At 48.0% G+C, this 27,935-nt stretch overlaps 4 protein-coding genes across 4 annotated transcripts; all 4 read left to right on the top strand.

Annotated features, from left to right (window-relative positions):
• Positions 1–4,924: 4,924 nt before the first annotated feature.
• Positions 4,925–17,103, top strand: LOC117833200 (uncharacterized). The gene is made up of 16 exons (XM_034712631.2): positions 4,925–5,460; positions 6,949–7,820; positions 7,899–8,392; positions 10,676–10,791; positions 11,295–11,517; positions 11,633–11,782; positions 11,868–12,028; positions 14,744–14,879; positions 15,060–15,156; positions 15,284–15,384; positions 15,586–15,749; positions 15,831–15,902; positions 15,993–16,109; positions 16,202–16,297; positions 16,422–16,543; positions 16,692–17,103. Exons 1-16 carry the CDS (start codon positions 5,059–5,061, stop codon positions 16,741–16,743), a joined length of 3,375 nt encoding a protein of 1,124 aa, XP_034568522.1. The 5' UTR covers positions 4,925–5,058; the 3' UTR covers positions 16,744–17,103.
• Positions 17,104–17,419: 316 nt separating this feature from the next.
• LOC117833199 (uncharacterized) lies at positions 17,420–19,615 on the top strand. Its single transcript, XM_034712630.2, has 3 exons — positions 17,420–17,656; positions 18,815–19,015; positions 19,313–19,615. Exons 1-3 carry the CDS (start codon positions 17,546–17,548, stop codon positions 19,346–19,348), a joined length of 348 nt encoding a protein of 115 aa, XP_034568521.1. The 5' UTR covers positions 17,420–17,545; the 3' UTR covers positions 19,349–19,615.
• Positions 19,616–20,388: 773 nt separating this feature from the next.
• Positions 20,389–21,483, top strand: LOC140223561 (PRA1 family protein B2-like). The gene has a single exon (XM_072295487.1). The coding sequence runs from the start codon at positions 20,494–20,496 to the stop codon at positions 21,172–21,174; it is 681 nt and encodes a 226-aa protein (XP_072151588.1). The 5' UTR covers positions 20,389–20,493; the 3' UTR covers positions 21,175–21,483.
• Positions 21,484–21,631: 148 nt separating this feature from the next.
• Positions 21,632–26,959, top strand: LOC117833194 (probable leucine-rich repeat receptor-like protein kinase IMK3). Its single transcript, XM_034712619.2, has 2 exons — positions 21,632–25,362; positions 26,009–26,959. Exons 1-2 carry the CDS (start codon positions 23,634–23,636, stop codon positions 26,650–26,652), a joined length of 2,373 nt encoding a protein of 790 aa, XP_034568510.1. The 5' UTR covers positions 21,632–23,633; the 3' UTR covers positions 26,653–26,959.
• Positions 26,960–27,935: the final 976 nt, after the last annotated feature.

Genomic DNA, 27,935 nt, shown 5'->3' with positions numbered 1-27,935 from the left:
AATGAACGAGAATGGGAATCTGAGCAGTAAGGTTTGGTCGTCGCCGGCTCGCCGCGCGCGGCAGGCAGCAGCATACGCCACCGCGGAGGCAGCCAGGCAGTTCGACACTTCGACCCCGACCCTCGAGGCCTCGACGCCATCGCTGCGTACAGCAGAACGCCGTTGCAGCTCACATCCAGACGCGCTGCCATGCAACATGGGAAGCCGCATACCATCCCTGTCCGCCGCTTCGGGAGGCTGCTGATTCACCGCCGGTGTTGACGAGGGACGGAGGGAGGGAGACAGGCGGCGGTGATAGAGATGGGGGGAATTCAGAGAGAGAGAGAGAGAGAGAGAGAGGCCATGGCCCATGGGAAGAAGGGAGGCAGGCCCCCTGCGGGCCTCGATTCCAGTGGGCTGGCCCATGTAGGCTTTCTAGCGATTTTTTTTATTTTTATATATTTTTTCGATTTTGCAGAAATATATGGTTGGATCAAAAAATTGCAAAACTAGACTACTGTCGCCGGCCCAGCTGGTGGAAGGGCTTGCCGCCGGCTCAGGCGCCGGTTGAGCCGGCGGAAGGGCCTTACCACCGGCTGGGCCGGCGCCAAGGGTACACCTCTCCCCACTACAGTTTTAAAAAATTATAACTGATTCATATTAATTTGGATGGAGATAAACTTTATATAAAACTTGTAGATCTCGACGAGATCTGCAACTTTGTAGTTAAAACTTTTTTCATTTAATGTCATATTGGTGTTCAAATAATCAGCACAAGTTTCAGATCTAAAATTCAATTTTTAGACACACTTTCAGAAAATGATAACTAATTCATATAAGCTTAGATAGAAATAATATTTATATGAAAATTGTAGCCCTTGACGAGATTTACAACTTTGTAGTTCAAACTATTTTCATTGGAGCCATTTAATTGCTGAAATAATCGACACAAGTTTCAGATCTAAAAATTGAATTTTAGATCTGAAACTTGTGTCGATTATTTAAGCACTAATATGACATTAAATGAAAAAAGTTTGAACTACAAAGTTATATATCTCGTCGAAATATACAAGTTTCATATAAAGTTTATCTCCATCCGAATTGATATGAATTAGTTATAATTTTTTGAAAGTGTGGTGAGGAGGGGTGTACCTCTTGTTGCCAACCCAGCCAGCGGTAAAGCCCTTCCGCCGGCCCAACCGGCCGGGGCCTTGCCGCCGGCTGGGCCGGTGACAATAGCCTAGTTTTGCAAAAATTTTTAACTATATATTTCTGCAAAATACTAAAATAAAAAATATAAAAATAAAAAAAGTTCCACATTTTTGCTGCGAGCCCACGCACAACAGCAATCCAGACATGTCCCTTTGGCCTTGCTTTGTAACAAATACGAATGCAGATGTGTCTCATTCTAGTCATAGTCTCGTAGATGATGCGAGTGTTTGTATATTCGTCGTGGATGGATCTGTGCGCGGATTTGTTTTTTTCTTCTTTTGTTTGAATTTGAGTTCATGTTCGTAGAAGAGAGGGATTACTTTGTAAAAGGCATTCAAAATTCAGATTCCAATTTGACCAGAGGCGGCTACAACAATGCTACTCAAATAACAAGAGCAAGTACAAGTAGGTAGATAGATGTTGATGTATGACTACAGATAACAGGACTTGTGTGTTGACATGCATACATGTATTAGCCACTATTTAGTTCTTTAGGAGTTTCTAAAATTCCTATCACATCGAATGTTTATATACTAATTATGAGCATTAAACATAGCCTAATTACAAAACCAATTGCACACATGGAGGTTAATTTGTGAGACGAATCTATTAAGCCTAATTAGTTCATAATTTGACAATGTGATGCTACAGTAAACATGTGCTAATGATGGATTAATTAGGCTTAATGGATTCGTCTCGGGAATCAGCCTCCATCTGTGTAATTAGTTTTATAATTAGCTCATATTTAGTTCTCCTAATTAGTCTCCGAATATTCGATGTGACATGAAATTTAGTCCGGACTAAAGATTCAAACACTTCGTTAGGCCGTGAGCTGTCCTTTTATTTTGTTATGAAGCTCAGGTTCATTAGAGAAGACTCGATCTTCTTGTTCCTCCGTTCACCGAGTTGGCAAAAGACGCTTTGGATCCTCGAGTCGAGTCCGCGGTCGGGTGCACCGAGGCCCGTGCCGCGCTGTGCGAGGACGTCCCTGTCATGGTGGGCAAGATGATTGAAGGCCGGGTCGACGGCGCGGAGGCCGTGCTCTAGTCGGTCTGCCACCGTTACCGGGACCACCAGGCGACGGAGGAGGGCGGGCTGACGAGGCTGCTGCTGCTGATGCTCACCGGCGGTGGTGAGGCAGATGGTGCTGGAGGTGCTTAAGAACTGCCTCGCTGGGTACGATTTCAAGACCACCCAAATTATGCCATTCTGATTTCTGAGGAAGCTAAGCTGATGAGAATGGCTTGGTGATCCCATGGATTTGAGCAGCCAATGAAATGAATGCATGTAACAGGGGACGCTGTTCTTGTTCTTGTAACGTTTCTTTTGTTTCTTTTTTGTTCCTTGTTTTCTGATTCAAGTCAATAGAGAAACAAAGAAGAATTGGTTCATGGAGGGGAGAAGAAGAATCTGTAGTACATGGAGTAGAGAGTTTTAGCCAAGCTGCTCATACATCCTCTCTCTTACACATGGCTTTCTTAGAGTGATTTCGTTTTGGTGCTGTGTATGGACTGAGTGAGCCAAATCGTCGTAGGATGGATGCAGTGGATGGATGGATGCAGTGGATGGAGGAAGAAGAAGAGTCTAAACAAGGATAGTCAATCCGGAGCGTTGAGTGGTTCTGCTTAAGAGCCTGTTTGGCTTCTACATGTTAAAATTTAGCACCTATCACATCGAATGTTTGTGTTGGGGGAAATATTAACGACCTCTCGAAGCCCATGGAAACAACAAAACATAAAGGTCCAAGCCCACCTAAGGTAACAAAGATCACCCGACGTCACCCCAACATGGGAGGAGAGAGCCGTGCTCCGTCTCGCCCGACCGTGGGTCTGGGGTCAGGAGCACCCGACCCCCCGCCGCAGGTCTCCGCCTCGCCCGACTCCCGGCGTAAGGGGTCGGGCTAACCTGGGCCCTCCGGATAGGTATCTGCCTCGGGCGCGGGTCCTGTGGGTCCCCCCGTCGATCTCGCCATAAATGCGCCGCAGATCTGTCAGGGAGAAGGATATTCGCGCCCACTACGCAACCTGCCGCAAGTACCCATGCGCGGATGCACAGTACAAGCTACAGTACCTGCGGCCTCCTCCGATTCGCCACAGGGTACTCATGGCCTGCGCCGCCCGGAGCAGGGGGAAGCCTCGCTCGTTCTCGCGTCCTGCGCGCCCGACGGCAGGGATGCGACGTACGCTCTCCGCAAGCCGTCAGCAGGATGGCGGGATCCGCCGCCTCCTCCAACGGACACAAGGGTCACGACGAAATGCCATCATCACGCCCGGCGGCTACAGTCGCCGAGGAAGCCATCGACAGGACGCGACGGCGGCCGTCCTCCTCCGGCAAACGTGCCGGCGGAAGTCGAAGGCCGGCGAGGACGCCGGTGACCTGGGAACTTGTTTCCCCCCTTTTCGTGTTGTATTTTTACCTAGCTATGTTTACCTCTTTACTTCTCCCTACGCTCGGTCTCGCCTGTAGCCCCGATGGCCTCCTTACGCTATAAAAGGAGAATCGGGGGTCTGAGACAAGAGGGCTTCAGAGACAACTCACAGTAGAACAGACGCTCTCAAACCAACAGAACATAGGCACTTGCCTAGCTAGAGCATCAGTGCTCACCCAAGAGACTTGGGATAAGCTCCCTCTCTCGCACTCCTGTAACCCCTACTACAGAACCTCGCGTGGGCAACACGAGCAGCTCCCGATACTGGACGTAGGGCATTCCTCTGCCCGAACCAGTCTAAACCCCGTGTCTCTCACGCCACCATCTGAAGCCTTACGCGCATAAAAGAAATTTACTAGTCTAAGTCTTGATTGGCTAATCTTGACAACGACAGTTTGGATCTTAATTATGAGTATTAAACATTACAAAATTAATTGCACAGATGGAGTCTAATTCGTAAGATAAATCTATTAAGCCTAATTAATCCATGGTTTGATAATGTGGTGCTACAGTAACCATTTGCTAATGATGAATTAGTTAGCTTTAATAATTTCATCTCGCGAATTAGCCCAAAGATTATACAATTAGTTTTATAATTAGCTCATATTTAATTCTCATAATTAACATTCGAATATCCAATATGACATGACTAGAAGTTATATCCAATATAACAGACTAAAAGTTCAGTACATGTTATCAAGCACGTAGTAACAGTTATCACTGTTACCTGATGTCTGGACTCGGACCGCGTGTTCCACGATCCATCTATGGGCCCAGCTGTAGCTGATTCTCGTTCCTTCATTTCAGTGGACCGACCCACAAGACAATGCAAGTACTCCCTCCGTCCCATTCAAAATGCACCAGCGGCAGCTACCTGTTTTCAGGTTTCACTCCGATCTTAGTAAATCCGGTTTGAGCAGCCTAATCGATCAGTATTGCCATTACATTCCAACTGTTGTTTATTTTCCAAGCAAGCTTGGAAGCATATGGATCGACAGATCCTTGTATACAGGCATGTGCAAATTGCTTATCATGTGCTAGCATCTAATGATCGATCACATATTGCCACATATAATTTTTTTTTAGCGCCAAGATCTACTCGTCAGTGTCACATATTGCAATTTGCAAACATAGAGTTTACTCTACTGGGGAGACTATCAATAATACTCTTTCCGTTTTTGTTTGTCATATCAAAGTTCAAATTTTACGATTTTTTATCAATAAATGAATTGTAATATAATAAATAATTGGGTAAATGAGCTGGGCGTGTGTATTTATATATATAGGCAGGGGAAGCAGCAGGTTGCCATGCCAAGGATGGATGGGTGGTAGGCACAGGTTGCATTGCATTGGGAGGAAGAAACAGAGGGGGATCCCCCCGCGCGCGGCCCCCTTGCCACCAACATACGAGACCCACGATCACAAGGAGGCTGGCTGGCATGCCGTTGCCAAGAGGAGGGGAGGTGGATCGTCGGAGCGGCAGCGGCGGCGGCGGCGGCGGCGGCGGCGATGGGGACGGCGATGAGGAGGCGTGGCGTCGGTGGGCGGTGCTGGTGGCGACGGTGTGGATCCAGGCGGTGACGGGGACCAACTTGGACTTCTCGGCCTACTCGTCGGCGCTCAAGTCGTCGCTGGGCATCTCGCAGGGGGCGCTCAACTACCTCGCGACGGCCTCCGACCTGGGCAAGGCCCTGGGGTGGTCGTCGGGCCTTGCGCTGCTGTACATGCCGCTCCACGGCGTGCTGCTCGTCTCCGCCGCGCTGGGGCTCGCCGCCTACGCCGTGCAGTACTGCTGCCTCGTCTTCCTCAACCCGTCCTCCCTCGCCGTCCGCTACCCTCTGGTATGCACTAGATGCATGTCTCATCATCCATTACTCCAAATTATTTAATTTTGATAATTGAGGTAGGAGAGGCGTGTCCGCATACTGTTCATGCGTGAGCCGTGGCCAATCCTCATCGATCCATCCTACTCAGGGAAATTGCACACAACAGGGAGGGAAAAAAAGAGATAGCAATGGGCAAAGATGGCGACTGGTGATAGCGCGCCAAGGGACATCGACCGATCCATAGGCTCACTGGCAGTATGTAGTAGCTAGTAGCCCATTGAGATAGATGCTCAACGGATGGGGTAGGGCTGGATGGATGGAGGAAGCTGACAGCGAGGGAGATGTGAGCTAGAGTTCCTGTACAGATGGATACTTGGTACGTGTGGCTCTCCACCGACCGGACCAGCATTCGGCCTGCTCCACCGCTCAGCTCCTCTCCTATTTGGAGTTGCTTATTTTTAGTTTAGCTGTTTGGATACCCTTATTTATAAGCATTGAATGAGGTGGACATTGTCATGTTTGCCCCTAATCATTGAGAGAGAGAGGGAGAGCAACCAGTCATTCAATGAGAGCAAGAGGTGTAAAGTACATCTTTTAGTCCCTTGCGTTGCTTATGAGCTAAAAATAAGCAGCTCCATAAGCAACTTCATAAGCAAGGGTGTTTGGTATTTTTAGGCTAAAAGTTGCTCATAAGCAACTCAAACCAAACACCCCTGAAATAAAATTTTAGGCAAGCTACAACTGCGCGCGGTCGATCGATTCTGCGTGGATCTCCTTTGGTTGCTTTCTTGGAACAGCCAAGCCACTGACTAGTTCAGTAATTTTCAACCAATTACCATAACTGCCCATCTCTAATGATCACCTTCAATTCTTCACTAGAAAGAATTACTCGTATATAATACTATATGTCAGCCTGTGAGTTCATCAACTGTACGTGCATGCACCACCTGTACATGCATGTTTATCTTATTCATATGTTCAGACACACCTGCACCTCGACGCACCCACCTAAAGTAATTTTAATCCACCTCTCACCTCGATCATCGACTTTTTTAGTATAGTACTCCTATCCAGCATCAGTGCTTCAAGTTTACATCATCATTAATTCTAAGAAAAATGTTACATCGGTCATCATCAACCAAGCAACCAATGCATTTCAGTGTCAGTCCCACAGGCAGGGGCAGCAGACACATGTCAATATGCACGCCATCTCCTTCCAATTATTTGCTTTCCACCTAGCTAACAGTCGCGCTGCGTCCAAACCATGCTCTGACTACACACACCTCTCCTGCTTCATAACCAACCTCCTAAAGACTCAAAACCATATGCCACACACTCCAAACCTTTCTGGTATGAATCTTGTTGACTGATAGGTGGACAGGTAGGTAGGTTCTCAGCCACCGCCTGACAAGTCTAATCACCAGAAGCTGTATACCAACTGAAGCTGCATCACCCTGGAATTTAATTAACCTACAAAATTCTGATTCATATGTTGCACTGCAGGTGTTCTTGGTCTGCTTGGTAGCAGGGTGCAGCATCTGCTGGTTCAACACAGTCTGCTTTGTTCTCTGCATACGCAGCTTCTCTGCAAGCAACCGGCCCCTGGCCCTCTCCCTCTCAATAAGCTTCAATGGGCTCAGCGCCGCCTTCTACACCCTCTTTGCAAATGCCTTCTCCCCCACCTCCCCATCTGTCTACCTCCTCCTCAATGCCATCCTCCCTCTTGCCGCCTCTATTCTTGCGCTCCCGGCGATACTCCTCTGCCACACACACGACAACCACCTCCAAAGCGTGCCCAGGTATGATAGGCGCGTCTTCCTCAGCCTCTACATCCTTGCATTCATCACCGGCATATATCTCGTGGTTTTTGGATCTTTAAACACAACCAGATCCGCTGCTGCGTGGGTCATCCTCACAGGCGCCATGGTCCTCCTTGCCCTTCCTCTCATCATCCCTGCCTGCTCCAGTTGCTCATATGTGGATACGCACAGCATTGACTCTGCATCTCACAATGATGACCCACATAAGCCCCTCCTAGTCGGTAACCATCTTCAGAATGGATCCAATGCCGTCATGGAAAAAGCAATGGAGCAGCAGTTGCAGGGCAGTAGTTGCGGAACAATACTGGATAAGGGCCGCCTGGTGGTACTCGGTGAAGAACATAGTGCAAAGAGGCTCATTGGGTGTGTGGACTTCTGGCTCTACTACACAGCCTACTTCTGTGGAGCCACTGTTGGCCTGGTATACAGCAACAACTTGGGCCAGATTGCGCAGTCATTGCACCAGCAGTCACAGCTCACCATGCTACTTGCTGTCTACTCATCCTTCTCCTTCTTTGGTCGTCTTCTCTCTGCGCTCCCCGACTTCCTTCACAGGTATCTGTCTTGCTCTAGTATATCAATTATCATCACATGGCTTCCTAATAACTAAATATATATACAATCTGTATACAGGAAGGTGTCACTTGCTCGGACAGGGTGGCTTGCTGCCGCGTTGGTGCCCATGCCAATGGCCTTTTTCCTTATGCGGAAACAACAGGATGGAAGCACTCTGGCAGTAGGAACAGCACTAATTGGCCTAAGCTCAGGGTTCATCTTCGCTGCAGCAGTGTCGGTGACCTCCGAGCTCTTTGGACCAAATAGCATTGGTGTGAATCACAACATCCTAATCACCAATATCCCGCTGGGCTCACTCCTCTATGGCCAGATTGCTGCCCTGGTATACGATGCAAATGGCCAAAGGATGAGAGTAATGGATAACCACACTGGCATGATTGATACCATGATTGTTTGCATGGGGGTGAAGTGCTACTCAACCACCTTCTTCGTGTGGGGTTGCATCACATTGCTGGGGTTAGCATCAAGCATAGTTCTATTCATAAGAACAAAACCAGTTTATGCCAGCACTGCTAGTCGATCAAGTTGTGAGCACCTTCACCAAGTTTCCAGTTAACAGAGAAACTCCTTGATCGGTCCCTTGCTTCTTTGAAATCACTGTTAGCTTGTACAAAATTTTGGTTTAGTTTTAGCTGAGATGGGTTTAGATATAGATACATGAAATGAATACCATCACAGGAGATATCAAGGGGATAGGAAATTATCAGCTTAGTAGCTGGCATGTAAAGTACAGAACTGGTATTCCATTTACTGGGCATTAATACTAACAAGTCAGCCTAAAGGCTGCATGAAATCAGTTTGGAATGTTTGTTGCTGGTTGAATTGAGATATGAGCAAAATCCTCCATATCTAGTGTTGTTATGTATTCCCTTCGATGCAAAACACATGCCGTTTAGAACATCTACATGATCTACAAGGTGAAACTTTGGCCAATGGAAATATGACATTTCAAAGCAAAGTAATTGAATATTTGAAAAGTACTTCTCATGGTGAATCTATTAACATTTATCATACATCGTTAATACATATAATCTACTTAACGACTCATCACAAACTAGAATTTAGATCAAACAACTTATCTTTCAATCTTTGTCAGGGTGAAACTGTTTACGTTAAATAAGGAGGACAATGAGTTCTCTAAATAGCAGAAAGTGACACGAAGTTATTAAATTTTGGAAGGATGGCCTAAATGGATCACTCCAGTGAGCTGTAATCTTAAAAGAACTAACTTCAATAAGCAACCCATGGAGCATTCAATTATCGTGCAAAGAAATGAACCTCTGTTGCCTTTTTGAACCTATATTTAGCTATTATTTGCCCATAAACCTTTAAACATTCCTAGAAGCTACCATCCAAAAATTTCAGAGAAGTAGGCAAGATTATTCACCAATGCTAAAAATCACGTTAATATTACTTCATTTGAGGGGTTGCAACTGAAGGATGTGAATGCAAACACTTGACAGAACAAATACTTGAAAGGTACCAACATGATCGGAAATTAACAGCTTAATCTGATTTGTGGAGTACAGAACCAGCATTCAATTTACAGGCATTCATATTAGAAAGTTGGCCAAGACAGCATGAAATCAGTCTGGACAGTCAAATGGTGCTGTGTGCAAATCCTACATATTTACTGTTCTCATTAAAACATGGTGACTTAAAAGTATGCAGGACTCTGGAGATTGAATCTGACTAGCATGCTAGCTTTCTGCAAAAAATGATAACCAAATAACTTCTGTTTCAATCTTCGTCAAGGTGCTACTTATATAGCAAACAAGGGGTCTGATGAATTCTTCAAATACACAAAATCACATGCAAAGTCTTTAAATTTTGCAAGAATGGTCTAGATGGACTATTCCAGCGACAGTAAGTAAAAGGAAATATACTTCAGTGAGCAATTCACAGAGCATTCAATTATCATACAAAGAAACAGACAAACTTTCACCCTTTTCTAAACCTATAACTTCACTGATACACTGTTAAAACAAAATATAACAAGTGAAATCCAGTCTGAACGTACAGTTTAGCTCAGTTGTTCCCTCAAATTGTTTTTGCTCCCTTGGAAAAAGTTTATCATAGCTGCCTACAGCACTTTAAACTTTGCTGGAAGGTACCATATCCAGGCATCCAGAAATTTCAGAGATCTAGGACAAATTGTTCACCAAATGCAAAAAATTTACACGCATTTTACCTTATTCAAGGGGTCTACAGATGGAGGATGCAAACACTTGACAGGACACATAACCTCATGACTATTTCTTCTGTTGTTCATCATGCTTGCGCCACGGATTCAGGGCTTCTCTTATAGCTTGGGCCTCTGGACTGCTTTCCCAAGCTCGTTTTTCTGACTCCAAGACAGTTACCTTCTCATCTGTAGCATATAACCAAGCAGAAGAAAAAAAAAGGGGGAATATTAGAGGCATTCCTATGCAGCAGTGAACAACAGAGAAACCAAATGAACTTTCTGAACCAGTTATGTGGCCACCAAAATATCCAAAGTTTAGTTTGTTGTCGGTAGGAGGATGCACTGAACCGTCCAGTTTAGATAGCTATTTGTTATTTGTGATCATTTTGGGAACCTTGGCAACTTCCCAGTGATTTAAACAAGCCCGTTGGTTTCGTGGTAAACCATCTGTTAGTCTGAATTTGGATGACAGAAAAATTAAAATGCCAGTAGGATATAGGACGGTAGCAAAGCTGCGCTTGGAAGTTTTTCAATCTGCCTAAAAGGTACCAACAGCCAAAATTGGGGACTGGACTGTAGATAATTCATCCATGAAAGTATGATAATCTTATAATGAATTAAAAACTTCAAAGAAACTACAAGAGGGAAGGGTTGGATGCTGAGCAGAGGGGAAATGAGGGGAGCGACAGGCGTACAGAAGCCGGTATGGATCATGAAGAGCTCCATGGCGGCGCCTATGGAGGCCCCGACCGCCGCGATCTTCAGGTACCAGCCCGCGAACCTCATGATATGATCCGCCCCCAGTGAATCCTCGAGGGGAGGGGTGGCCGGAGCGAGCTGAGGTGACGGCGAGGCGAGGCGGCGGCGGCGGCGGCGCTTTTGAGGTCGCCGCAACGAAGAGGAGGAGGCAGTCGAATCGTGGCCGTTGAAGCCCAATAATGGATGCGCCGCTTTCCCCCCGTTCCAACAAAATGTGGGCCCGGCCCACCCAGCTTAAAAAGCAGGCCCGCTTCGCATTCAATCCAATCACTGCCCGAGGCGAGAGGCCTCCTCTCTCTGGCGTCTCCGCTGCCACACCACAGTGACCACTCGCTCGCGCGCCCATGGCGGCGACCTCGCCGACGGCCACGAGGCCGGCAGCCGCCGCACTTATACGAGTCCCGAGTCCAGGGATCAATCGCGTCTCCTTGCCCTGCTGCCACCGCCGCCCCCGCCCCCGCCGCGCAACTCCTTGGTGGAGACCCCCGCGATGCAGCCGTAAAGGGAAGCCGGTCGTCACGGACGTCTTCGAGGAGGAGGCACCAAGGGGCCCGGAGACTCAGAGGGAGGATGACGAAGAGGCGGAGGCCGGCTCGCTGCGTGGGGCGCTGGGGTGGCTCAGGCTTGACGGGGTTGCGGCGGACATCATCAGCATCGCCGTGCCCGCCGTGCTCGCGCTCGCCGCCGACCCAATCACGGCGCTCGTCGACACCGCCTTCGTGGGCCATATTGGTAAGTCGTAACGTTTACAGGATATATATAGGCTGTACAAGTTCAGTATAGAATACATGAGATTTTACAACTGCTTTGAGGGGATCAATCACTCGATGTGCATGTCTGTTGTCAGGCTCGGCTGAACTTGCGGCTGTTGGTGCATCTGCTTCCGTATTCAATCTGGTATCCAAGCTTTTCAATGTGCCATTGCTTAATGTCACCACATCTTTTGTTGCTGAGCAGCAGGCTGTCGATGCCAATAGTTCTAGTACCACAGGACAAAGTAAGCAAAACAAGAGTTCCTTTTGCTGTCTAAAAACCATCTCTGTCGTTCGCATTATGCTGATTAGTTTTTAGTTCTCGCCTAGGAGATGAATTTTTGACGCCACAAAAGAAGGCAAGCCAACAAAAGAAGGTTCTTCCGGCGGTTTCGACATCCTTGGCTCTAGCTGCTGGCATTGGATTGTTGGAGATGGTGGCACTGATTGTTGGATCTGGGACACTGATGAACATCATTGGTATACCCGTCGTACGTAAGACTAATTTATTCGCATACTCACATTTCTAGGATCTATTTCTTCTCTGTAACTTGATTTCAGCTCTGGTGTTCTTTAGGGTGTTTTGTGTGTCTTCTCTTGGTCTGAATAATCTAATGTCTATGCAACTCCAGAGTATGTTATTTTGGTGCCACTTTTGATGCTTCATTTTGAAGTCATTATTCCTAATTGGACAAAGTCCATTTTACTCCCCTCACCTATTTACTTTGTCCGCTTAACCCCCTAAACAAAATTTAAGTTCACTTTACTCCCCCGAACTATTTCATTTGGTTCAATCTACACCCTAATTAGATTTCTCTTTTTTGTTTCTTCGCGTAAAAGTTGAGTTTTAATTTCAGATTTTGTCACTTGACTTATAGCTTGATGCTCTATGTTAGAAAAATACTTTAGAAAATTTTCATGATTACTTTTTTACAATTTTGAATATCTAAGATCAATTTCGTATTAAATATTCCTAACATATGAAAATAACTATGAAAAATTCTTAGTATAATTTTTTTACATAAGGCATCATGTTTTACATCTGCTCACAAAATTTGAACTCAAAATTCAACTCATACATGGAGAAATAAAAAAGAGAAATCAGATTAGGGGGTAGATTGGACCAAATGAAATAGTTTAGGGGAGTAAGGTGAGCCTAAATTTTATTCAAGGGGTTAAGTGGACAAAGTGGATAGGTGAGGGGAGTAAAATGGACTTTTTCCTTCCTAATTTATACCTGAATCCCTGAAAGTGCTTTTTTGGGCCTTCTGTTCGCATGCTTGCTGGTAGTTGTGGCACTAAGAAAATTTCCTTTTCGTCATCCTGGAAACAATGGATATTTTACAATGTGAAGCGAATTATGCCACTAGGACATATGGTATGGTGTCCTAAACTTGATCACTTCATTGTATGAATCTTATGGGATAGTTGAGCACAGACATGTTCCTATCATATCTCACATACTTTTGGCAGTGAAAAATTCCTAAAGGAAAAAACAGCATCGCAAACCTATTTACCGTTTTCTCATCTGTGGTGGGTCAGGCTCTTGAATTTAGTCTATGGAACCAGCTTTTGTGTGGTCTATTTACTTCAATTTTTTTGACCTTAAGGTTCCGTAGTGGTTGCAACTGCTTTTAAGTTATACTTGATGGTAGCTGCTCTGACTAATTCCCAATGCAGTTTTCTGTTTTTTTTTCGAATCGAGGCATCCCCCATTCCCATTACCAGAAGCAACGGAAATTCCAGAGTTCTTACAGAAGAAGACACGTGGGGAGAAGAGATAGCGACGACCCAATACACCTGACCTGATTCAAGCAAGGCTAAGCCTCGACGAAATAGAAACAACTTAGTTTGAACAGAACGATTGCGGAACAAAGTTTTTCCGGCAGGACCCAACTGAACTCAACCTATGTCTAAGCAAAAGGACACAGGCATCTCGCCTCTGGCGACCTCCCTTCCTCCTCTTCCTTCAGACTTCCTGGTCCGTATCATCGCCCTGCCCAGGATCCTCCGGAGCAGGCAGCAGCAGCGTCGGCGCGCCTCCTTGTTTGGCCATCATCTTGCAAGCTGTAGCCAAAAGCACTCCCACACCTTCCATCATCTTCGCTGGAAATCGGTCTTGTACAAACCTGTCCAGGATTTCATCAAAGCACAAGCATGTGTAATGATTTCAGCAGGGTGTTTTATGAGTTTACGTTCGAAACAAGCTTTGTTCCTGGCCTTCCAGATTGCCCAGCAAATGGCAGCCAGGCCAAAAGCATAAACTCCCTCCCCACCGGGCAGGCATCTTTTAATCCACCTCCAATATTGAGCCAAATTTGATGGGATGTCATGTGCGCCAAGGCACTGAGCCACTATACCCCAAACACACCTAGCTACAGGGCATTGGAATAGCAAATGTGTTATGTTTTTCATCCCCCCCCCCCCCCCCCCCCCCCCCCCCCCCCAGAATTGACAGGTTGGGTCTCCAACCCATTTTCTTTTCAACATGTTGTCTTTGGTTAAAATGGCCCCATTCTCTGTGAGCCACAGGAAGATTTTTATCTTATATGGTAATTTGGCCTTCCAGATTCTAGCAAAGGCATCTCCTGCCTCACCTCTGGACGGATGATCATACATTATCTTAACAGTGTATTTACCTTTTTGCCCCCGTTTCCATTTAACAGCATTCTCATCTTCTGAACTCCCAATGCTCATAATTTTTTGACTTACCCCAAGCTATTGTTCATGTAAGTAATCAGGCAACCATCTTCTAAAGCTGATCACTCCATTCTTATCCCAAAAATCTCTCACAGTTATGTTTTTGTCCTCACACAATTCATAATGTATTGGATATTGGGCACATAAGGGTTTACCTTCTAACCAGGGATCAATCCAAAGAAGAGAGTTTTTCCCATTCCTAACCATAATCTCCCTCCCCCTCAAGTAGATTTTTTTGATTTTCATAAGATCTGACCAGGCAGGAGAATCCCCCAGCCTGTGCTGTACATTGCCTATTGCACATTTACTTAAATATTTGGCCTTCACAATGTCTTGCCAGATTCCTGTTTCAGTATCCAGCTTCCACCACCATTTACACATCAGACTTATGTTCATTTTTTCTCTGTCTTTTATCCCAAGCCCTCCTTTTTTCTTGCTGTTGCAATGCAGTTTGCTGTTAAAACACTGTTGTTGAAATTAAGTTCTTTTGTTTACTGTCTACACAGGATTCACCAATGCGAGCACCAGCAGAACAATTTCTTACGTTGAGGGCATATGGTGCTCCACCAATTATAGTGGCACTTGCAGCTCAGGGTGCATTTCGTGGATTCCTGGATACAAAGACACCATTGTATGCTGTGGGTACGTGTATGCCAGCTCACTTTGACAAATTATGTAACACGTAAATTTTTTGTCCATATGGAATTTCTAGGACCTTGGCATTTAAATAGGTGATTTTTGTTGTGACAGCCTTTTTTTCTTAATTAAGATGCTCTATGTTTAAAATGCTTAAGCAAGGAACTAATGTCATGATGCATACAGGTGCTGGCAACCTATTAAATGCAATACTGGATGCTGTACTTATTTTCCCACTTGGTCTAGGAGTAAGCGGCGCTGCCTTGGCGACAGTGTCCTCTGAGTATGTTGGTGCCATCATGATACTTTTAGCAATAAAGTTTCGCTTACTATTATTATCATCTATACTAATATAATTATAAGCCCGTGAACTATTTGGACCAATTGTCTACAACTCTACATGTATTCAGGTATTTGACTGCATTCATCCTCCTTTGGAAGCTGAATAACGAAGTAGACCTGTTTTCATGGAATATCATTGGAGATGGAGTAATTCGTTACCTGAAATCTGGTTGGTCAATATCCCTCATGCTCATATCCAAAGGATGTTACATGTCATGATTTTGCTTTATTGTAAGCAAGCACTAGTTCAAACAGACAGAAAACTATCCATGATTCATTTCTGTTTGATACTTGTTGCATTTAGCAACCTGTGTTACATCTTAGTGCAAGAGACCTTTATGACAACCACTTGAACGTCAACATTTTGCAGGTGGATTGCTAATTGGCAGAACAATTGCAGTACTCCTGACACTGACACTATCTACATCCCTGGCTGCAAGGGAAGGGCCTGTTCCAATGGCTGGCTATGAGATATGCTTGCAAGTGTGGTTAACAATTTCTCTGCTGAATGATGCTCTAGCCCTTGCTGGTCAGGTGTGTGGAATTACTGTAGTGGATCTTTCATCAAATCTCTTATCTATGTATTTGCTTGTGAGGTATCCCTAATTTGCGCAGGCTCTACTTGCTAGCGAATATGCGAGAGGGAACTACAAGCAAGCCCGCATGGTTGTATACAGAATCCTGCAGGTTAAGAAGTCATTTCTTGTGAAAGTTCAGAAATGACACCAAGTTTCTTCTTTTCCTTAAGGAGCTGATAATGTTCCTTATTTGGTGTAGGTTGGAGGTGTGACTGGTGTTGTGCTTGCTGCTACCTTATTTGTTGGGTTTGGATCTTTGTCCTTGCTGTTTACAGATGATCCTGCAGTTTTGGACGTTGCCCAATCTGGAGTTTGGGTACTGATAATTTTGAGACATTGATGCTTAGTTTCTCAAGTGGTGTGCACATTGATTCTTTTGTTAATGTTGTGAATGTTGGATTGTTGCAGTTTGTCACTATTTCTCAGCCGGTAAATGCTATTGCATTTGTGGCCGATGGGCTCTACTATGGTGTTTCTGACTTTGCCTATGCTGCATACTCCACGGTCCTGATTTATACTCCTACTCAATCTCATTATTTTATATCTAATACTACCACATTATCATGTCATTAGTTATCACTTAGCACATCTTTGCCATGCTAACCATATAGACTCTTGGTTGTTTCAGTTTTTTGCGGGGGCTGTCTCATCAGTATTCGTACTTATTGCTGCTCCTAACTTTGGTCTTGGTGGCATCTGGGCTGGTCTTACTCTATTTATGAGTTTGAGAGCAATTGCTGGTTTCTGGAGGTAGTAACGGATGATTCATTTGTAGAAATCTCTCGATTAGGACTTTCTTTTTCAAGGAACCAAGTTTCAAACTTGGGGAAAAGGAAATAGCCGTCTTACTGGAACAGTAGCAGCATGAATGACTTGTGGGTGATTTTCTGATTTTCAGGTTAGGGAGCAAAGGTGGACCTTGGGAAATAATCTGGTCAGAGAGTGAGTAAAGCACAGATATGACCATGTATATTAAGTTGATCTCATACTGTCAAGTAAAAGGGGAAACTGTAGCTGGCTGCAGCCTGCAGGCCATATAGAAGACCTTTTGTAACATTTAACAGGTAGCTGATGTAGCTCTGTGGAAGTATGTACACAGTAGACATGTATTTGGTGTTGGCTTGCTGGGCTCTCGTGTTATGCCTGGTGTAGGAGGCATTAACAGCTTTTCACGTGTTTACCGTGTGCAACAAAACTGTGTTCCAATAGAAGAAGGCGCCCTTCCTGTAAATTTCGTTTCTGGAAATCCTGCATGTAAATGAATTGTATAACATTCTTGGGATATGGATCTGGTAAACATTTTTGGCATACTCGGCGATCGTCTGAAATAGAATAATCTGAGTTGCTAATTGTATAACTGTGCTGTGCAAGTGCAGCATCATCGGATATTGCAAATTTGCTAAGATTTGATTAAAGTTGAACCCAGTTCCAGGCTTCCAGCCAAGGGTATGATTTTTTTTTTGAGTTACAGCCAAGGGATTGGTGATGGTTGTTTTTTTTTTTTGAGAGAGAGAGGATACTAGAAATCAACTGGGCCAGGCCCATGGTGCAGGAAAGACTTGAGAGCCCAGACTCCCCAATTTTAGCCCAGCCAGGTCCGTCAGTCTCATTCCAGAGAGGCGGAGACAGAGACAGCAGCAGGATAGAGGAGCGGCACCAGCAGAGGCGCAGAGCAGAGGCGGAGAAGGCGGCTGTGGCCAGAGGAGCACCCAGGCAGGAGAAGGAAGAGGAAGACGAAGCGAGGGTCTGAGGATGCCGTGCCTGAACGTGTCGACGAACGTCAACCTGGAGGGTGTGGACACCTCCGCCATCCTCGCCGAAGCCTCCAAGGTCGTCGCCGACACCATCGGCAAGCCAGAGGCCGTAAGCCTCGCCTCTCCCTTTCCCTTTCCCTTTCCCTTTCCCCCCATCTTCTTTCTCCCCCCACGCGATTCATTGCCTGTGTAGGACGTCTCTCCTCTTGCATCTATTTGGTTGGTGGAGATTATGCTTCCATTTTGTAATTGGCTCCTGCAACCTGTTAGGATTTTGAGCAGGATGTGCATCACTGCATGTCACCTTTCTGTTGGCTATCAATCGATTAATCGTGTTTTCCGATGGTAGTTTAAAGAGAATTCATGTGAATCAGTAAAATCTCGCAACATTCCCCTTTGATAAATACTACAATTGGGGAATTTGACCTCTAGGCTTTTATTCATTTTGGGGGAGTATTCTCTAGGTTTATCATGGACACCCCGATGTTGATTCTCACTGCACTCACTCGAAAATTTTGATGATATTTACATGACACAACCAAAAAATCCCAGAACATGATTGCAGTCTCCCAGAATCGAGTTCATATATGATTTGAACCTGTAATTTTGACAGATTCAGCATTGACGAAGGGAACCAGATAACTCAATAGTCTGTCTCTGAGACGGTATCCCCAGTGCCTATCTAGGATTGATATAATAACCATTGTGGTCACTCAGTGAAAGAAATATCAAGCCATTCGTCTATCAATTTCACTATCTTGCCAATCTGACTACTGAATAGAAACATGATATCAAGCCGCAGAGAAGTGAGAACAGATGTATTTACAACAAACTAACTGACAAAAGTCTCTGCTCACTTTTTTTTTCTGGACTAGATTTCTAGCAACCAGCAACCCCTACTTTACTATTCTTCAGCAATATCAAGTGCAAACTTGGAGATCATGGGCTGCTTTTCCTGTATGTTATCCCTAAAATACTGCAGCCAACAGTTGATATAGATGAAGTTTGAAAGTTCCTGTTTATTGGTCACTTCATATTAGTGTTAGTCAGGCAGCTGCTTTGCTACATAGTTTGGGCGCGTGCTTTTCCTTTATCATTCTCATACTGTCACTCTTTGGATTTCTGGTGGGTGACCTGTGGTGATATACTTAAATTGATGAAAATTTAGATTTTTATTGTTTTTCTGTGGTTGAAATATTTAACCAAAGCCATTTCGCTTGTGTACTATCATCTTGAGGATTTGACTGGAGTGCTTGTCCTCTCCCAGTACGTGATGGTTGTTCTCAAAGGTTCAGTGCCTATGGCATTTGGAGGCACCCAGGAGCCTGCAGCTTATGGTGAGCTGGTTTCCATTGGAGGGCTGAACCCTGGTGTCAACAAGAAGCTGAGTGCTGGTGTTGCTTCTATTCTGGAATCAAAGCTGTCCATTCCCAAGTCCCGCTTTTACCTCAAGTTCCATGATTCAAAGGCAAGCAGGCACTATTTCTTGTTGACTCGACATACGATTCATGGGTCCTTTTAACCATCACCAAGTTCTCATTTCAATTTTGTTGTTTGTTAGGCTCATCCTGCACAAGAACATGCTCAATGTTTGCATGCTTTGCATCAAGAATAGATCATGTAAATAATCATCTGTTGTTTCATGCCATCTTCCTGGTTTTGCATATGTTCCCTTTCTGCTTGCTTATGTAGATGGTGTTAGTTTCTTTATTATCCGATGATATCTTAGCATCATGCTGATTGTGAGTATCATGTGATGATGCAGGGCTCAGACTTTGGTTGGAATGGCTCCACCTTCTAGATTTGAGGTCCATGGGTGTGGCTCCAGTGAAGGAAAATCGTGTTCCCTAATGTCTTGTCCATTGCATAATGGCCTAATAAGGACACTGTTGTAAGATATTAGTTAATTTGTGCTGAACTGAAGTGAAAACTGTCATGTGGGACTGGGGCACAGACTTGTTCAATGCAACATAGCATATTCGTGCTGTGCTGTGTTGGCTTGCACAAACTTGGTTATCTTGGTTGGTCCTTTGTGTTTGGTATGGTAAGCTTGAAATGATTGTGTCTATCTTGTTCTGTTTGATAGGGGATGATGGCTGGTAAGTGAACTTGCAAAGGGTACTCTTTGCTGTTGTGATTTGCTTGCTTAGTACGGTATACAGTTGGATTAAAAGAAAAAGGAAAAATCAAGGGATAAATGAATAATGGGAGGGGAGGGAGGTTCGCACCTCAAGTATGGATGGTGGGAGAACTTCGCTGGTGTGTTGCCAGTTTCTTCCAGAACCAAGTACATGGTGCTTGATTGATATGGAAGAAGATGCGTCGCAGTTGTAGGCAGTGATGCTTGACCTACCTGTGTTTTGCTGCCTAACCTGAAATGGATAGCTCCTCTGCTGCCCAACCCTTTTGTTTCTTTGTTATTGTTGAATTTCTTCTAGTACATCACGTCACATTGCGTCTCTACCAAACAATTGTTATTAGTTGCGGCAACACTTTGCTGCTTGTGTTAGCAGCCTCTTAGGCTTGTTTGGATAGGAAAGTATTGAAGTGGAACAAAAAGAATTGAATCTAAAATGAACTAATTTCCTCTTCGATCCCTCCTATTTTACTTAAATCCACTACTATCCAAATAAATCCTTACGATACGGCATTTTCTTTTTCTAAAGAAACCGTTCACAGTTTCAAGTCAAACTGTGTGCATTTTGAAAACCATGCAAACTCACAAATATAACTGACATAGAATTTGCACGATCCTTGGCCGGCAATTTTTGACGTGCACCGTGGCGACGCGTTGACTAGTCCATTTCTTTGTTGCGTGTGTCGGTGCGGTCGGTGGCCTCGCTCCCTTCTTTTGTGTTGGTTGTTCGGCTTCCATCTCTCCCTCTCCGCGTGCGTCCTCGTCCCTCAGCCTCCCTCGCCCAGATCCGCCAAACCCGGCCACGCACCATGGCCGCGCCCTCCCCTCCGCTCCTCCCCACCTCCGTCGCCCCGGCGGCAACACCAACCCCCACCCCCATCCCCACCGCCGTCTCCTCCGCCGACGTCGCCGCCGACGCCAACCCGGCCGCGGCGCGCGCCTTCCTCTCCCGCCTCCTCGACTCCGCCAGGCGCGCGCTCTCCGGCGCCCGCCCCTGGTCCGAGCTCGCCGACCGCTCCGCGCTCTCCCGCCCGGACTCCCTCTCCGACGCCACCTCCCGCCTCCGCAAGAATCTCGCCTACTTCCGCGTCAACTACGCCGCCGTCGTCGCGCTCTCCCTCGCCGCCGCCCTCCTCGCCCACCCCTTCTCGCTCGCCGCCCTCCTCGCCCTGCTCGCCGCCTGGTGCCTCCTCTACATCCTCCGCCCCGCCGACGCGCCGCCTCTCGCCGCGTTCGGGCGCACCTTCTCCGATAAGGAGGTGCTCGGGGGCCTCATCGCATCCTCGGCCTTCGTCGTCTTCCTCACCTCCGTCGGCTCGCTCATCTTCTCCGCGCTCGCCCTCGGCGCCGCCGTCGTCTGCGCGCACGGCGCGTTCCGCGTCCCGGAGGACCTCTTCCTCGACGAGCCCGACCAGGCCGCCGGCAGCGGCAACCCGCTGCTGTCCTTCATCGCCAACGCCACAGGAGGAGTAGGAGGAGGACGCGTCTGATCTGATCGCCCCCACCGTTAAAGGTCATGTGCCTTAGCCTCTAATTGCGTGTGATTCATTCATCTTCTTTTGCTAGCCGCTGAGGAAACATTCATCCTCCATACGTTGTACTGTCTATCTATGAGATGATTATTGTTGCTATGGTACACTATACTAAATCAGAGTATTATGGATACTAAAGAATATACATACACAAACAAGAATCGGGAACCTAGTTTTTGTTTTGAATTTTGGTGTATGGCAAAGTCAATTTGATGTCTCAATTTGTATGCTAGTGACTTGATGATATATATATGGCCATATTCAGAAGATGCTGTGTCATTTGTTTTTGCGTTGCACATGTAGATGAAGCAGCTGCCGCATTCCAAACTCATCAGATCATCCCATTGGAATGAATCGACCAAACACATAACATGAACTTGTATGCCATATACTACAGTATTGCTCATCTTCACAAATGCGATGCTCTCATTGACAGCCCTTTTCGCCTGCCCTTGTCGGATTCATATAGCCTAGCTGTATTACTACCAGGGAGGGAGAATCATATTTTCAGTTGAAGGTAAACCTGCACAGAGATGGTGAGACCATCAAGTAAGTAATGTAGGACTTGAGTATTCTGAGATGATTGGGCCTGTTCGCTTCAGCTTATAAGCCGGCTGAAAAGCTGAAACGGCTGATTTGTTGTGAGAGGAAAACACTGTTTGGTGGCTGATAAGCCGACTGAATAAGCTGAAGCGAACAGGCCCATTGTCTGCATCTCGTTGTACGATCTCTGACAAGGAAAAGAAAACCCATGCATAGTAGGCTTGCTGTATTCCACGCATGGCTTATATTCCATAAAACAATCGCAATCCATGCATCACCATACTTATTATTAGCTTAAAACTAACCCCTCGCTACACATAACTTAGGAAATCGATCTGTATTGATCAGGCACACATGCATAGGATAGCTGCTAGTTGCTAGGTGGCACAATCCAAAAAGGTATGAAGCAGCGAAACAAGTTGTTCTGGGGGAACCAGACATTCTCCAGGATGTTTAATCCCAAGTCAAAAGTGCACAAGCAACCAGTATCATCGTTGCGTCATCTGTTGATGAAGTATATCCGATTTGTTTGCTGCGTAGGAGGCTGCCATGTTTGAATAACCATCTTCCAAGAAAATCACAGCGTCTCCAATGTCATTGACCCTGCGCCAAGACGACGACTGTGCTGAGAAATCCATCTTGTATGCATTGAGCTCATGTATATGAGAAAGATCGAGCTTGTCCCGTGGGGGTGGTTCATTCTAGGGACATCAAAGTACTGGAACATTGGAAGCTTGCCTGTCTCCCGTGTGAGGGTTCCGCAGGAAGGTAGGCTGCCGCGGATGAGGTGTAGGGTTGTTCTTGTAGGTACTCCATGATGAGCATCCATCCCTGCTGGGTGCTCCAGTACAGGTTTCCCGGCTGCCGCAGAAGGCCGTAGTGGTCGAGGTTCTTGTGTAGGATCTGATCTGAGGCGCTCAGCATCAGCACGTCCTCTTTGTGGCGGTGGAAGGAGGAGGATGACTGCCTCTCATCATCTGCAGCAGCAGCAGCGTCTGCGTGTTGCCGTTCCACCTCCGCCGCCATCTTCTTCTTCTGAGCTCTGACGACAATGGCTGACGAGGAAGGCGGCGGATCATCTGTAGCAGCAGCGTCTTCGAGCTTCCGTTTCGGCGCCATCTTCTTCTCCTACTGACGGCGCCATCTTCTTCTTCTATCCCTAAAAAGCTTGCCGGTCGGTCCGTCCGCATTGGACTCGCTTCCGCTACTTCTGTTTTTGTTGGGCTATTAATTTTTATTTTTCCTTGAGAGGTGTTGGGCTATTAATTAGGGCCTGACCCCTGACTGAAATCGGTCGAGCCAGCCCAAGAAAGACGTACGTTGTGGGCTTCAGAAACGAGCCAGCCGACCCATTGCTCAACCCGGCCTCTCGTCGTCGTCTCGTTCCGCTTCCGCCACCATCTTCTTCGTCTTCCGGCTGCTGGCGATGAGAGTATTGGTCGACGAGAAAGAAAAGGCGATTAAAGAGGGAGGTGGGCCTGCGGACCGAGATATTCGCCACCCAAGCAAAAACAACAACCAACCTCCCCCCTACCGGGCCAGTCCAAGAGGCCGCCGGGAGGATTGCGTTACTGGACTGGCCTGCTGGTTGGTCCTGGGTCGGATGGATGGACATGGACTAGCCGTTACAAAAAAAAATAATTAAACCGCCTGGCCCACTCCTCCCTCGTGACTGCTTCCTCAGACCGTGCAGGTGCAGGCTTGTTGCTTTTCTGACTCTGCTTGCTACTAGCCGTTGCGCCACCGTTCATCAACACACCCACAGCAGGGGAGGCGAGGCAGCAATCTCTACTGCTCTTCTTCCTCCTCCTCCTCTCACTCATCAAACAAACCAACACTTGCAGTTTTGATCTCAATCCAAATCAACAGCCACAATGCTGCCGCCGCGGCGGAGGCCGACGCGCCTCCCCTTCCTCCTCCGCTGCTGCTGCGCCGCGCTCCTCCTCCTGCTCACTCCACCGCCCGCCGCCGCTCAAGGCCACCACCGCCACCACCCCGCGGGCGACGGCGTCGTCATCTCCCAGGCCGACTACCAGGGCCTGCAGGCCATCCGCCACGACCTCGCCGACCCCTACGGCATCCTCCGCTCCTGGAACGACTCCGGCCTCACCGCCTGCTCCGGCGCCTGGGCCGGCATCAAGTGCGTCCTCGGCAGCGTCGTCGCCATCACGCTCCCATGGCGGGGGCTCGGGGGCACCCTCTCCCAGCGCGGCCTCGGCCAGCTCACCCGCCTCCGAAGGCTCAGCCTCCACGACAACGCCATCGCGGGCCCCATCCCGGCCTCGCTTGGATTCCTCCCCGACCTCCGCGGCGTCTACCTCTTCAACAACCGCTTCTCCGGCGCCGTCCCCGCGTCCATCGGAGGATGCGTCGCGCTCCAGTCCTTCGACGCCAGCAACAACCGCCTCACCGGCGCCGTCCCGCCCGCCATCGCCAACTCCACCAAGCTCATCCGCCTCAACCTCAGCCGCAACGCGCTCTCCGATCAGATCCCCGCCGAGGTCGTCGCCTCCGCCTCGCTCCTCTTCCTCGACCTCTCCTACAACAACCTCTCCGGCCCCATACCCGACGCCTTCGCCGGCTCCACCAAGTCGCCTTCTAAGCTCCTCCTCAACAAGGACTCCATCACCGGGAGCTACCAGCTCGTCTTCCTCAGCCTCGCGCACAACTCCCTCGACGGGCCCATTCCCGATTCCCTCACGAAGCTCACCAAGCTGCAGCAGCTCGACCTCGCCGGGAACAACAACCTCAACGGCACCATCCCCGCCGAGCTCGGCTCCCTCGCCGACCTCAAGGCGCTCGACCTCTCCGGCAACGACCTCAGCGGCGACATCCCGCCGAGCCTCGACAACCTCACCGCCACGCTCCAGTCATTCAACGTCTCCTACAACAACCTCTCCGGCGCGGTGCCGGCGTCCCTCGCCAACAAGTTCGGGGAGCCCGCCTTCATCGGGAACATCCTGCTCTGCGGATACTCTGCTTCCACGCCCTGCCCGGCGTCCCCGTCCCCGGCGCCATCTTCAACCGCCGAGGAGGCGCGCGGCCGCCGCAAGTTCAGCACCAAGGAGCTCGTACTCATCATCGCCGGGATCGTCGTCGGCGTCCTCATCCTGCTGCTCCTCTGCTGCCTCCTGCTGTGCTTCCTCACAAGGAAGAGGTCGTCTTCCACCAGCACAAGTGCAGCAAGGAGCGGGAAGCAGGCGCCCAAGGATGCCGCGGCGGCCGGGCGCAGCGAGAAGCCAGGGTCGGGCGCGGCGGAGGTCGAGTCCGGCGGCGACGTGGGCGGCAAGCTCGTGCACTTCGACGGGCCGCTGGCGTTCACGGCGGACGACCTGCTGTGCGCCACGGCGGAGATCTTGGGGAAGAGCACCTACGGCACGGTGTACAAGGCCACGCTGGAGGACGGCAGCCTGGTTGCCGTCAAGCGCCTCAGGGAGAAGATCACCAAGGGCCACAAGGAGTTCGAGGCCGAGGCGGCCTTGCTCGGCAGGATCCGCCATCCCAACCTGCTGGCGCTCAGGGCCTACTACCTGGGGCCCAAGGGGGAGAAGCTGCTCGTCTTCGATTACATGCCCAAGGGCAACCTCTCAACATTCTTGCACGGTCAGGCTTCTTATCCCTGCTCTGCTCTCTCTTGTTCTCTTCAGCATTACTAATTTCTGACTGAATCACCATAGCTCATGGTTTAGCTAATTATTTCAGCTAATGTTAAGCAATTATATATCATCATTTGCTGGATTCTGGCATTCTGTTTAGTCTGCATGTATGTAGTTAAATTCTTTCATACCAGCTTATTATGTATGCTAATTGCTCTGTTTCAGCAAAATGCCTAGTCTGAACTCTCTGAACATCTACAAATTCAGACATTGCCAAAATTGATATAGCTGTCTGTTATGTTAGCAGGTAGACCTGCCAGTGAGAATTGGTAAAGTTTGAATTGCAGTGCGTTTGCTGTAGGACTGATGTCAGTTCATACCCTTGACATCTGAAAAATCTTACATCAAAGTTCATAGTTTCTCTGTTCATGGCCAGTGCAGAAATGCTAACTGTTAAGAACGAACTGTGTCGTGTTACATTCAGTGAAAACGAGCAATTTCCTTTTATGAAACTCTTGATAAATTTGTTCACAGCTAGATATTCCTTCCATTTCTTAGTGTGCTTGTGAACTTTTGACACCTTCTGAAGCTGAAACAGTGAACTTTGTGTACTAACACTTGATGTTTCCTGATGATGAATGGCATTGATGCAGCTCGCGCACCGAATACGACGGTGGACTGGGCGACACGGATGACAATCGCCAAGGGCACAGCCCGTGGCCTGGCCTACCTCCACGACGACATGAACATCGTGCACGGCAACCTGACCGCCAGCAACGTCGTCCTCGATGAGCAATGCAACCCCAAGATCTCCGACTTCGGGCTGTCCCGTCTCATGACGACCGCGGCGAACTCGAACGTGCTGGCGGCGGCGGGCGCCCTGGGGTACCGCGCGCCGGAGCTGTCGAAGCTGAAGAAGGCGAACGCGAAGACGGACGTGTACAGCCTGGGCGTGATCGTCCTGGAGCTGCTGACAGGCAAGAACCCCGCGGAGAGCACCAACGGCATGGACCTGCCGCAGTGGGTGGCGTCCATCGTGAAGGAGGAATGGACCAGCGAGGTATTCGACCTGGAGCTGATGCGCGACGCCGCCACGGGGCCCGTCGGCGACGAGCTGATGGACACGCTGAAGCTGGCACTGCACTGCGTGGACCCGGCGCCGTCGGTAAGGCCCGAGGCCCGGGAGGTGCTGCGGCAGCTCGAGCAGATCAGGCCGGGATCGGATGGCGGCGCCGGGCCGAGCGAGGAAGGTGCCGGCGCGCATGTGCCAGTGGCTTCTGCAGGAGACGATGAGTAGCAGCAGCAGCACGAGCGCGCGGCAACAGCCAAGAATCGCGAGAAGAAAAGCAATGGTTTATTAGCTAGAAAAGAGATTCTTTGATTCGTTTAATCCTGAAGTATTACTTCTACTTCTACCACTGGGGGATCGGAATATCGGATCACCCCTTAGTTTTTGCGTTTACTAGGTAATTTTCAGTTTGTATAGGCAAATATTATTTGCACTCGCACTAGAATCAGCGGCTGTATGTAGCAGCCTAGGAGCAAGGATGGGAAAGAGGAGAAATACTACTGCTATAATAATGCATATTTTATTTATTTGATTACCTTGTCCATCATGAGGATGGTGGTGAATTAGCGATCATGATGATGAACAGTTACTGAATTTGTCATACTGCCTTTGTTCATGCTGTCCAACAGTGGATGTGTTCCAGCAGATTTCAGTAGTACAGAGTTCAAACTGATGCCTATTCGAATGAGCCAAAATAAGCCGTAGCCGCTGTTCAGCTAGTTTTTTTTTTTACTTCTCTCTGTTTTTACTGTTCAAACAGTAAAAAAAAAAGCCGGCGGCGGTTTATTTGAAGTCCAGCCGAACACCTGCTAACTACAGGACATGCTTGCCAACAAAACGACAAGACTATTCAACAATTTTTGGTTCAATCAGATAAAGATCCAACGGGCCAACACCAACAACTCCTCTCAGAATCTAACGGTCACTGAGGAACAACTGATTGGATGGGCTATAAAAAATTTATCCAGCCCGGAAGAGGAGAGATTATATTATTTTATCGGTGGGCTTAGGAGTGGTTGTTCCACGGATTAAAATTTAATCCTATCCTATCAAATATTTAGACGTGATTAGGAGGAAATTATAAAATCAATTGTACGGACGAAGGTTAATCGAGAGATACGAACCTATTAAACTTAATTAATTCACGATTAGCATTACTGTAGCAGCATCACGTGGTCGAATCCTCGACTAAACACGATCCGCGCGCATGTTTTGCCGCCGGAGCTCCATCGCGGGGAGGAGGTGCGCCGGCTCCAGCGGGGGGAGAACCACGGCCACCGGGCGCGAGAAGGGGCGCGGCCATCGGCAGCCACTGCTCCGGGGCGTCGCTCGGTCCCCTCACCTCTCCCCTCCCTCCAATCGAACGCTAGCTCGGTCTCGGCAGGGCGCAGGTGCGAGCGAGGCAGGGGTCGTGCGGCTCGCACGTGGGGCTCTGCCGGCGCATCCGCCCGAGCTTGGCCACACCGGCGCGCGGAGGAGCTCGCGGACGTCGGAGGCAAGGCCACGGCCTG

This window comes from Setaria viridis, chromosome 8, assembly GCF_005286985.2.
Source record: "Setaria viridis chromosome 8, Setaria_viridis_v4.0, whole genome shotgun sequence".
In the NCBI taxonomy this organism is placed as follows: domain Eukaryota; kingdom Viridiplantae; phylum Streptophyta; class Magnoliopsida; order Poales; family Poaceae; genus Setaria; species Setaria viridis.
Note: the sequence above shows the minus strand (reverse complement) of the source record. Positions and strands in the feature narration are given on the sequence as shown.